Raw genomic sequence first — 12,391 nt, forward strand, 5'->3', positions numbered from 1 at the left:
CCAATGACATTCACGTAACTAGAAAAAACTACCCTAAAATTCATGCAGCAATACAACAGATCTGGAATAGCCACAGCAATCCTAAGCAAAAAGACCAAGGCTGAAGGAATCACAGTACCCAGTTTCAAATTATAAAGCCACAGTAACAAAAGCAGCATGGTACTGGCACAAAAACAGATATGTACATCAATGTGACAGAATAAAGGACACAGAAACAAACCCACATAACTACATACAGCAATGTGATTCTGAACAGAAGAGCCAAAAACACACATTAGAGAAGAGACAACCTATTTAACCAGTGGTGCTAGGAAGACCGGATATCCATTTACAGAAGACTGAAACTGTATCCCCTCATACCTTGTACAAAAATCAATTCAAAATGGATCAAAGATCTAGGTATAAACCCTGAAACTTTGAAACTGAAAAAACATACGGGAGACAAGGTAGGTAATACAAATTATGGATATGATCAAAATATGTACACAACCAAACCCAAGAAGACCAAGACTGTAAATTTCCAGTATATATTATTTCTACTTTACAGCAGATAACTCAACAAAAATATTAACATCAAGTTTATTCTAAATGTTCAGTACAAATATTTCTACTACAGAGAACACTGTAAGTCAACTCCTGTTACTGAAAGTAAAGCAAACACAACAGTCTTCAAAAGGCAGAAAGTATGTGGACATTTCTCAAAAAAACAACTGATGTAAGAAAGTATAACTAGAAAAACTGTGAAGTAAAATTTCTGACTTTAAATTTCTATTATTCACATTGTAATTCAAGTGATAATGGCATTTTTAGTAGGCAAAGAACATTAACATGCCCATTCTAGGATAGTTTTCCAAAGGCTTTCACAGTACCATTTAAAATTCTTGGGCTTGGGATATAGCTCAGGGGTACAAGCACCTGGCTAGCAAGCACCAACTCCTCAGTTTGATTCATGGTACCAAAGTAAGTATCTAAATAAAATTCCCAATAATGCTTAGAGACAGAAGTGATTTCCCAGATAATGAAAAACATAAAAAGATAAAAACTACTAAATGATTTTTCTAGACAACATAAGTGACATTTGAGGCAAGGTCTGATTTCAAAATAGTTATTATTTCTACCACCCCTACTTTCAATATACACACACCAAAAAAAGAGCTTTAAATTTGCACTATTTACCTAGGAAAGTGCTATGTATTTCAAAATGCTAATAACAATATTGGTGACCTATAAGTGTTGGGTAGGTACGGATGGACACACCTTCAACATCATTTTATAAATCATAACATCAGCATAAAAAATTCTCACTGAAGCCCAACTTTTCAGAATATTAACAATAAAGTATGTTTGCTTCCCTTTATTCTCTAGCCTTAGCGCCACACTAGTTTTACAAATTTCGAAAATCCTATCTATAAAAAGTAAGATTTCCATACTTGACATACTTGCTTTAATTTTATAACTGTTTTCAACTGGAGGCTTTAAACGCAAAACTAAGAACAAGGTCAATTAATAGAAGTACATGTTGTACCTTTCTACATTAATTTGGATATACAGACTTTAAGTGTTGATCAGACACATAGCACGTAGCTCTCCATTTAAACAGAAGATGGTTAAAATCCTCTCAAGGAAGTAACCAGTAAATAGGGGTGGGGAAGTTATTATGCAACCACTTACAATGAGCAATCTCAACTCACCCTGAGATTTTGGTAGCCATATCCAATAAAATACTTCTCCATTCTAACTGTTCAAACCTCCAAATCCGTGCTGTTCCATCTCTGCTGCCACTTAGGAACCTTAAAAGATTCAGAAAAAGATCCTCTACTCACATATCTGCTATCAAAGTCTACAATTAAAATCAACATGCAAAAATAACTTTTAATGTAGCTGTCTTGATGACAGCCAAATCTACAGGTGTTATGGTTATTTAGGGCTTATCTGGTTTGCTATGGAAAAAATGTGCTTTGCTGTAATTTGCCTGGTTCTACACGCTGTAAATGCAATCAGTAGATTTTAGTAATGTTTGTTGAGTTTTGGAAAGATAATATAAAAGAAATATCTGGAGAGAGAAACAGGAAAAATTAATGGGAAATTAATGAGAGCAAAAATTCATTTGAAGCATCTTAATTTTAAGCTCTAATTCATGCTGGACATTGTGTAAAAATAATCATCAAATGAAAGCAAGCATAAAAACTACAGTTTAGGAAAGGTATCTGACATATATCAGGTGCCAGAAAGGATATAATTTAGGTAATGATTTCATTACAGAATACATGCCAGTGGTTGATTAGAAAATATTTTTAATCTTCTTTAAAGAAGATTTTTAATCCTTCTTTAAACAGAAGGAATTTCATCTTTTTTTGTCGTTTTGAGACAGGGTTTCACTATGCAGTTCAGCTTGGCCTCGAACTCAGTTTGTAGACCACGCTGGCCTCAAACTCCCAGCAATCCTCCACAGCTGGTGGAGTTTCATCATTCTTGCACATAATTTTTTCAGTAAATTGGACACCTAGCCAAAGAACAATCCAGGCATAGTGGCACATGCCTGTAATCCCAGCACTCAGGAGACTAAGCAGCTGGGAGACTAAGCGGGAGAACTGCTGTGAGTTTGAAGCCAGCCTGCGCTACTTAAGTGAGTTTCAGACCAGGCAGAACGACATAGCAAATCTGTCTCAAAAGGACCAAAAAACAAAAGGCAACAAGGAAAAGTTTTGTTCACGGAAACCACCAAATAACTCTAAAACTTTAAGTGTAATGGGTTTCCCTCTACTCTAGACATTTTTATTCAACTAATGTATTTACCGATAAGTATCTGCAATATAAAAAATCCTAATACCACAGTTAATAATAATGCATTAAACATACATTTCAGCAGGCGTGGTGGTGAACGCCTGTAATCCCAGCACTTGGGAGGCTGAGGCAGGAGAATCGTTGCGAGTTCGAGACCGGCCTGGGCTATAAAGTGAGCTCAAGGCCAGCCTGAACTGCATACAAAAGACAAAAAACAATGAAACAAAAACCATACATTTCAAAACTGCTAAGATTTTATATAATTCACTAGAAAAAAATAGGTATGTGAGGTTGTGGCTGACTTTAAATGACTCATTCCACAATGTAAACATATCAAAGCATTATACTGTAATTATTCGCAAATCAAAAATAAGTAAAAGAAAAATACACAAAGTGATATCTTCACTGTATTAATATGCAGCATAATACAGCTTCCTAAAAATGTATATAAATACACACCACCTTATATACACACATATACTTACCGGTCACCGTTGTTACAAAACTGGATACTATCTACTTTATCCTAAAATAGGAGAAAACAAACACCAAAAAAAAGATTATCTACACAGTTTGTAATAATTTTATCTCAGTGACAGCAACACACTTGGTTTAACAAACAAGGAATTTAGGGTTTTGTGTTGCTTAACCCAGTCTTTAACGCGTATTGTGATATGAAGTGCGAAGAGTCTAAGGCTCTAATACACCATCAGTCTGCTTTCAAAGCTAAGCACATCTAGTAGGAAAAAAGCCTTGCACATAAAAAGTATAGCTGTATTTACATTATGTCCATTTAAAACAACTTACATGGCTATGCAAAGGAACACATGGAAAGTGATCTAAATATAAAAATTTTACAGCACCTGAAATCAAGGCATTTTAACTTTCATTACTTATATACAAAAAAGAAATTTATGTTACTACACACTCATGGAAAAGCGGCCTTTCATGAGCTTGGTTAGGACAGCAGGTGTACTGGTAATCAGCCCATCCAGATCAACTACCATAATCAAGACTTAGTGCTTAGAGCTACAACGACCACTGTGAAATATTACCACTTCCAAGCTGCTAATCTGAGTTACAAACAATACTCTGCCCATCTATATACAATTCCTTCTATGTCTAAGTTAAAATTAAAATTTTTAAAAAACACCTGTACCTGAACATTTTCAGTTTTACAAATATATAAAAATCTACGGCTGGGAAGCAGCTCCGTGGAACAGTACTTCCCTAGAATGTGCAGGGCCCTAGGTTTTGATCCTCAGTACCATTACAAAAAAAACAACTGAATATGCAAAAATCTCTAGGTTTTTTTAATATAACTCAGCAAAAATATAAGATCACAATGACCCACCTCAAATTCAACTGTTATTTAATATTTTTAAATCTAACAAAATAATTGCATCAAAAAAATCTTTAAAACAGCTGAGATGGATGGCACACACCTGTAATCCCTGTACACAGGAGGCTGAGACAGGATGGCCACAAGTTCTGAGACTAACCTGGACTACACAGTGACTTCAAGGCCAGCCTGAACTACATGGTAATACCCAGTCTCAAAAAAACAAAATTTACAAAGAAAAAAACTCATTTTAAAAATAAAATTTGTTGCCAGGCATGGTGGTGCACGCCTATAATCTCAGCACTTGGCAGGCTAAAGCAGGGGGATCACTGCAAGTTCAAGACCAGCCTGGACTACAAAGTGAGCTCAAGGCCAGCCTGAACTGCGTAATGAGACCATGTTTCAGAAAGACAGAAAATAAAAATAAAAATAAATAAATAAAATTTGTTGAACAGAGAAAAACTAAAAATAAAATTAGAATAATGACAATTCCTTTTAGCAATGATAAAAATATCATTAATGATCTATAAAATTTAAAAATATGAATACATACTGTGTGGCTTTCAAGTTCTGCAATTTTTTCAGGTGCTTCAAAACCCAAAAAATACATTCTGATTACATGATCAGTACTTCCCGTAGCTAAAAACATACCACCTGAAATAGAAATGTTAAAGTTTTAACATCTTGCTTTTCTGAACAAATCAAACTGAACAAATCAAATTTCTATATTAAAATATAGAAAAAGCAAGCTCACTCATTCTAACATTATCTCAGTAGATCTACTTCTAACTCACCATCTAAAGAGCTTATAAAACTGTACTTGCAGCTTTAATCAAGTTGGAAATATTCACAGTCTCACTCTGCTTTACTAAGGACAGCAAGGTAAACACCAAATGTGTCCCCATGCTCTAAAAATACTGGAACAAAGAGTCTGCTTTCTAATCTACTTCACATACCTAGCTTGGGAAGAGTTCACCTGTTGAAGTTCTTACACTTTTATGAGACAGAACTCTTTGCTCTATCCAAAGAGAAAGGAAGGGAGGATGCTGGTCACCGCCAAACTCACTACAATCTATGAGAAAAGAGGTTCAATCCCCAGCACCAAGAAGAAACAAAAAAAAAAAGTGGAAATAAACTTGTAGAAAACAAATTGAAACAAACAGAATTCTCATAAAGATTCTTAGCAGTAGTATGGTCATTTATTAAAGTAGTAAAACAATTTTAAAAATTACCAGAGAAGTTCTTACCAACACTAAAAGAAGAACAAAGCATTTGAACTCCTGGCCTAGGCTTTTCAGTAAACTTCAGGGGACGTGGACTTTAAAAGAAGAAAATATTGCTTTAAAATACATTAGCTTAACACATCAACACGTTTGAAATATTTGTCTGTTTTATCTTTTTGAGACAGGGTTTCCCTAAGCCGTTCAGTCTGGCCTTGAACTCACTTTTGTAGTCCAGGCTGGCCTCAAACTTACAGCAATCCTCCTCCTGCCTCAGCCTCCCAAGTACTGGGATTACAGGTGTGTGCCACCATGTCTGGCTGAAATACTAGTTTTAATGAAGTACATTTAAATATAACTTTAGTCCTACAGTACCTTACCATATGCTAAACGTTCCCACCTATCAGAATGGCCACCAGAAAAAATATTATCGAGATAGATTCGAAAAACCATTACTGCATACTGAAAGAACAAGCCCACTAACCCCATTTTTTTCTAAGTATGGTGACTAAAGCTTGAACGGTCTCAGTGAGCACACAGCCAAGCAGGGTTTACAACCACCAGAGCACAGCCCAGCTGGGCAGGGGCGGACAGCAAACCGCCCTTTTTCCTGTAGCCACATTTTTAAAAAGTAAACAGAAGCCAGGTGTGGGTGGCACACACCCAGAGGCCCAACCACATGGGATATACTGAGGCCAGGAAGGAAGGCGCCTTGAGCCAGGAGTCGGAGGCCAGCCTTCGCAACAGGTGACCCCATCCCAAAAGATCAAATTATTTTTCATTTCACCCAACATATCATTTCATTTGGGTATCATTTCATCCAAAATATCATTATCAACATGTAATCAATCACAACATGATTTTAATGAAATACTCTACAGATTCTTTATTAAATATTTAAAACTTTTCTGTACGTATTTGACACATAAAATACATCTCAATGTGAACACAATTTTTTTCATCAAAAATATTTGATCTGTACTTGGGTTTTCCAAAACTCGTATTTCAAAATCTCAGACTCAAGTTCTTTGAAACACACTTAGAAATTTTCTAATAACTGAGTTGACTATGATGTTTTAAAGCTCAACTAATGGTACAGCTCCCCAATTACATGAGCTACATTTAAGTCACACTAGTGACAGCTGGCTAGGGACTACAGCACTGGACACTGTGAGCCATAATCCAGCTCTATGACTCCTTAGTGTTCCTGCTGGGACTTCTGACTACATACATGACTACACATTTCTAATATTTTAAAAATGGTTCACGTACATACTTTTTCACTGTTTACACCAAAATGTTTGCTAAGACAGAAAAACTATGCATCTTTTACACACTCAATTGTCTAAAAGTAAGTCAATACTATACATATGTTTTATATAATATATAAATTCAAAAGTAAAAAGGGGGGGCTGGGGATATAGCTCAGTGGCATTAGCGCCTGCCTGGCAAGTACAAGGTCCTGAGTTCGATCCCCGGTACCGTAAGAAAAAAAAAAAAACAAAGTAAAAAGGCAACCACAATACATAATCTCTCTATAATTGCACTTCATTTCATAAGACTAAATCATAATTGCATCAAAAAAGAAACTTATTATCAACTGTCACTTACCTGAATTTCAGAGACTGTAAATCCCATTGCCAAAAGCACACTGTCCCGTCAGCACCAGTGGAAACCATGTATCTCTGAGAGCCTTTGGCCATGGGGCTAAACTAAAAGGCAATAATACATATAAATTAGTTTCTAGAGATCCTCCTTAAATTATTGTTTAACCATCTTTCAAAATTAACTTCAGGGGCTGGGGATTTAGCTCAGCGGCAAAGCACCTGCCTGGCAAGCACAACGTCGTGAGTTCGGTTCCTGGTACCGGAGAAAAACCAAAAAAAAAAACAAACAAACAAAATTAACTTCAACTGACACACTACAGAAGTTAAACACAAGAAATTAAGAATTCAGGTGACATAACAGTGAAAAATCTAGCTGGGCATGGTGGTACATACCTGTAATCACAGCACTCAGGAGGCTACGTCACAAGTTCCAGGCCAGCCTGGGCTACTCAGTGAGTTTATGGCCAGCCTGGGTTACATAGAAAGACCCTGTCCCACGCCCCCAAAAAGTGAAGAATCTAAAACTGCACGTTAATTTATATATAATCTGATCTCAATAAAAGATGACTTTTAATACTGATAAAAATTACCAGGAAAAGTTTTGCACAGTAAAGATCTAGTACTGTGCTATTAAAGCAATCACAAAGCCTCAAAAATTGAAACTATCAGGTATAAGAAGTAACTTGACAGAATGGCCAGCAGAAAAAATATGAAACTCAAAAAAACACCCTGACACAGGAAAATGATCTCATCTCCAATATGAGAGGGAAGCAATGGTTCACCATAAATGGTGCTGATATGAGTGTGTAGCAATCTGGAGAAAAATAAATGCTAGATCCAAGTTTCAGACTATGCCAGCAGGGTACATTCCCAATACATTGGTAATTAAAAAATAAAATCATAAAAGCATTGTAAGATAACATACGTTATATTCCAACTTGAGAACAGAGCTAATATTTTTAATTTATTAAAGTACCACACATACTAAGCAAGCCAGAGAAAGGATGACCATTTTGTTCCAAAGACATTCAGGAAGGCTTAGAAGAAAATACAAGGAAAACAAGAAAATGACTCAAAGGAATATGACTAGCACAGGCTGGAAAGTGAATAGGACTGTGGTATGAGACAGGAGTACACAGAGGTACACAAGGGATACGTTTTCATGGTTGGAAGTCAGAAAGTGGGTTAAGTGGCGAGATAATCTGGAATTAAAAACAGTAAGGCGGGGCTGGGGATTTAGCTCAGCGGCAAAGTGCCTGCCTGGCAAGCGCAAGGTCGTGAGTTCGGTTTCCGGTACCGGAAAAAAACCAAAAAAAAAAAAAAAAAAAAAAAAAAAAAAAACCAGTAAGGGGTAACTATAGCAAAACACCAAAACGGCCAAAAAAATTTTATCTGACCAGAATACAATACTGACCAAAAGGAAACAGGTAATTATAGTAAAGAGCAAAGAACAACTCAATTAATTTAATTAACAATTAATCTAATAACAATCTAAGGAGCAAAAACTTTAACTGGAGTTGTGTGTAATCACTCCTCCTCCCTTGATTCCTCTCCTCCACCATCCCTCCCTGCCTTGCAGCCAGCCAATTACGGACTAAAACCTCTACAAACTGTGAGCCAAATAAACCTCTCCTCCTTTAACTTGTGGGTGTCAAGGTTTTTGTCCCAGGAACGAGAAAGTAACTAACACAAGCAGTAAGAACAATAATCTCTCAAAGGCCTTTTCAGCCATGTGTCTACTTCAAAGAAAGTCAAAATAATTTTCCTGAAACCTACATATTTTGAATGAATGACTACCACTTACTTACTGCATGCCAAGGATCTTAATAATTCTACTTCCTAAAACTTATTCAGGAGAAAAATAAGAAGTCCTGACTGTCTGTTGACCCTGTTTTGCTACTAAAGAATGCATTATCCAATGTACTATTTATGTTCACTATTAAAATGCCAATCTCCCCACATGCTTATGTATATATTCTAGACAGAGGTAACACTGTGTGTTGGGGATGGGAGGTAAACTCTGCAAACACAAAACCCACTGTATTTACTCTGGCAAGCTGAGACAGGAGACCACGGGTTACACCCAGAGTGGGTAACCTAGCAAGACCCTGTCTCAAAATTAAAGAGTTGGGTATAATGTAACACAATGCAAGGGCACTGGGTTCAATTGCCAGCACCAGGGAAAACTTCAAAGTTAGCAATTCAGAGGTATTTAGTAATATTTACAATTCTGTTCAAGCATTACCACAACCTAGGCAGATAGCTAAATAAACTGCGATCTGTCAAAGCATTTTTAATTCATTCCCTTGTTTTTATTTTTATGTTTTGATTTGGTTTGGTGTTTGTTTTGGTTTTGTTGCTGTTGCTTGGGATTTTTTTTTTATTTTTGACACAGGGTCTCACTGTATAATTCAGGCTCGTCTCAAACTCATGGCAATCCTCCTGCCTCAGCCTCCCAAGTACTGGGATTACAGGCTTGCGCCACCACGCCTGGCTGTATTTTTTAAATAGGCAATCAAACTGTTGAAAACAAAGTAGTATCTCTTCCTTTCCAACATTTATACATTTTTGTTCTTTTGTTCTTCCATTCCTGTTAAGATCATGTTGAACAGTTCCAGTAATAATACCATGCTTTCCACAAAAATTTAATTTTACGGTATTTTCAATCTACGTAAAAGTCACAAAAAGTACACTGAGCATTCATGTACCAGTCACCCCAATGAACAATGGTGCACAACCTGCCACCATCCCCTCCTGATGCAGATACACTGATGGGAGATGTGAACTGAGGGAACCTAATGGGAGACGCATCTCCTTCGCTTAACGCCCTCAGTCTGCCTGCCTCCTGAAAACAGTGACATCCCCTACGTCACAGTTAACATCACCCAAGAAATTCACACTGACACAACACTACTGTCTAATACGCAACCCATATCCAAGCCTCCCCAGCTTCTTTTCTGTACTGTGTATGTTTTCGCTCCTACACCAGAACCCGAATCAAAGCTCACTCGCTGCATCTTTCTGTCACTTCTCCTGAGGTTCCTTAGGAAACAGTTCTCTCACCTTTTTCTTTCTTGAAACTAATTTGTGAAGGATATAAGAGATTTATTACAGAAATTATTTCCCAACTGGATTTCTCTACTTGCTGCCTTATAAGACTCCAGTCATTTCTAACAAAAATTCTAAGTAGGTCAAGCAAGATTTTTAACTGCATGGTCAATGCACTTAACAGTTACAGGTCTTTTCAGATTTTTTTCCTCTTGTCAACCTCAATCTTGTGTTGTTGTTAGTATTTACCTTCAATGCTCCTCCATAAACATTTTCACAATGCCCTTTTTCATTATCTGAAAGCTCTGCAGCAGCACCCCTTTCTCAAACCTGACCATCATGTGTCACACTTCTTTTCTGCTCCATGCTTCATCTCAGTCTTTTACCAACACCGTGTATTTAATCTTCCAGAAAACCTTCCACCTCGTTGGTCCTCTCTCGTTAAGCATACTAGTCTAGCCTTAACATCTGTACTTTATCTTCATAATTTCCTTCTCCACTGCTCTTCAAATTTCTTGAAAGAGACACTTTATCCATGAACTTCAACTTTTTAATTTTTCTGTTTATTTTGAGAAATAGGTACCTCAGTATCTTGTTCAGGCTGGTCTCAAATTCCTGGTCTCAAATGATCCTGCTCCCTCAGCCTCCCCAATAAGCTGATACTAGAAACACACACCACTGCACGCAGACTGTCAGCATCTTTTTAATGCATGCATTAAGCACTACAAACTTCCCTTTCAGTACAACTTCAGCTATGTATTAAAAATATACTGCTATGTTTAACAACTTACCCCAAGCTGAGTGCCCAAATCAAAAGAATGTGTTATCTCAGCTTCTATGGGTCAAGAATCAGAAGCAGCTTAGCTAGGTGGCCCTGGCTTGGGGTCTCATGAGGCCACAATCAAAAGCATACACCAGGGCTATAGTATACGAGGTCTTAACTGGGGATGGAGGACCTGTTTCCAACACAGCTTGCTCATAGGGCTGAGCAGGAGACTTCAGGCACTGCCGTGAAGACTACCCAGCTGGCCATCTATGTGCCCCTCAATCTGAGGGCTGCTTCCCTCAAGATGAGTGGTTCGGGAGACAGAAGTGGCCATGTCTTGATTGCCTTGCACCAGAAGTCCAGCGACATCACTTACCCAACACCCTTTCAGTTACAAAGGTCGATCTTACTCAAGAAAGGAACTGCAGACGGGGGAGGATGAGGAGACGAGTATCACTGGGTAGCATACCTTCAGGGGCTGGCTCCCAAACAACACCTCCCAAGTTCTAATATGTAACGCTTTCACGATTTATCACTTCAAAATAATTCTACACCCTCTGCCCCACTCATTAACGTTGGAGCCCAGGTTTTTGGTTTTTTTTTGGTACCCAGAATCAAACTCACGACCTCACACTTGGCCAGGCAGGCACTGTGCCACTGAGCTATATCTCCAGCCCCAAAAATAATTTTAAATGTTTACTGTGATTTACCCTTTTGAGTCTGCATTACTTAAAAGTTCATTATTTAATTTCTAAAACTAAAGGCTATTCTGTTATTAATTCTGGCTGTTAGTAATTTCTGGCCTAATTACACTGGTTGTTGCAGAATACACTTAAGAATTATTTCAGTATTTTCAAATCTGTTGAGACTTGCTTAGATGCTTAGAATATAGATAACATTTATATTTAAACATCCCACTTATGACCAAAAGATGTAAAATCAGACGTAAGATTCTGTGTCATCCGGCTCAAGCCTGTTGCTTACATTGTTCAAATCTATAATCTTAAGACAGTTTTTCAGTTACTGAGAGGTAGAAGTACATTAATTTCATTTGCGAAAGTGGAGGTCTATTTCTCCCTTTAGGTTCTATTTATGCTGTGTATATTTTGAGGCTGTGTTACAAGTGAATAGATGTTTAGAACTCTTCTTCCTGTTTAACTCTTTATCATTATAGTTCTCTCTCTAAAAATGTAATTTGTCTTAAAGCCTATTTATCTGATGTTAATGTAACTACAAAATTTTATGATTCATGTTTGTGTAGTTTTTTCCACTCTCTAATTTAGTATCTCTTTATTCTTACTTCTTTTTGGTACCAGAAACCAAACTCAGGACCTTTGCTTACCAGGCAGGCGCTCGTGCTGCTGAGCTACATCCCCAGCCCACTATTCTCACACTGAATGTAAAGCGTATAATTGGGCTTCATTTTTTTTTAAACTAAATCTGAAATCTGTCTCGTTTTGTATCACACAATGCTCTTTAATTATGTTTACACTGACATTTAATGATGTCCTAGTATCACCTCAGCACTGCTCCACATCTTGCTTCTTTTTCTCTCCTCCTTGCTTTCTTTTCTACTTTCTTTCGTGACAGAGTCTCACTATGTAGCCCAGGTTGCCTTGAACTC

General features: G+C 37.2%; 1 protein-coding gene across 3 annotated transcripts in view; it reads right to left on the bottom strand.

The window, feature by feature from the left end:
* Brwd1 (bromodomain and WD repeat domain containing 1) overlaps positions 1–12,391 on the bottom strand; it is a gene marked incomplete in the record, with an annotated part of 104,573 nt that overhangs the window by 74,454 nt on the left and 17,728 nt on the right. For all 3 annotated transcript variants that reach the window (XM_013504839.1, XM_013504832.1, XM_013504835.1), the window contains 5 exon segments: positions 1,692–1,790; positions 3,270–3,310; positions 4,680–4,780; positions 5,374–5,444; positions 6,958–7,058. In XM_013504839.1, coding sequence (XP_013360293.1) covers positions 1,692–1,790; positions 3,270–3,310; positions 4,680–4,780; positions 5,374–5,444; positions 6,958–7,058 — 413 coding nt within the window.

The sequence above is a fragment of the Chinchilla lanigera genome, unplaced genomic scaffold (genome assembly GCF_000276665.1).
Source record: "Chinchilla lanigera isolate Chin_1 unplaced genomic scaffold, ChiLan1.0 scaffold00006, whole genome shotgun sequence".
Lineage (NCBI taxonomy): Eukaryota > Metazoa > Chordata > Mammalia > Rodentia > Chinchillidae > Chinchilla > Chinchilla lanigera.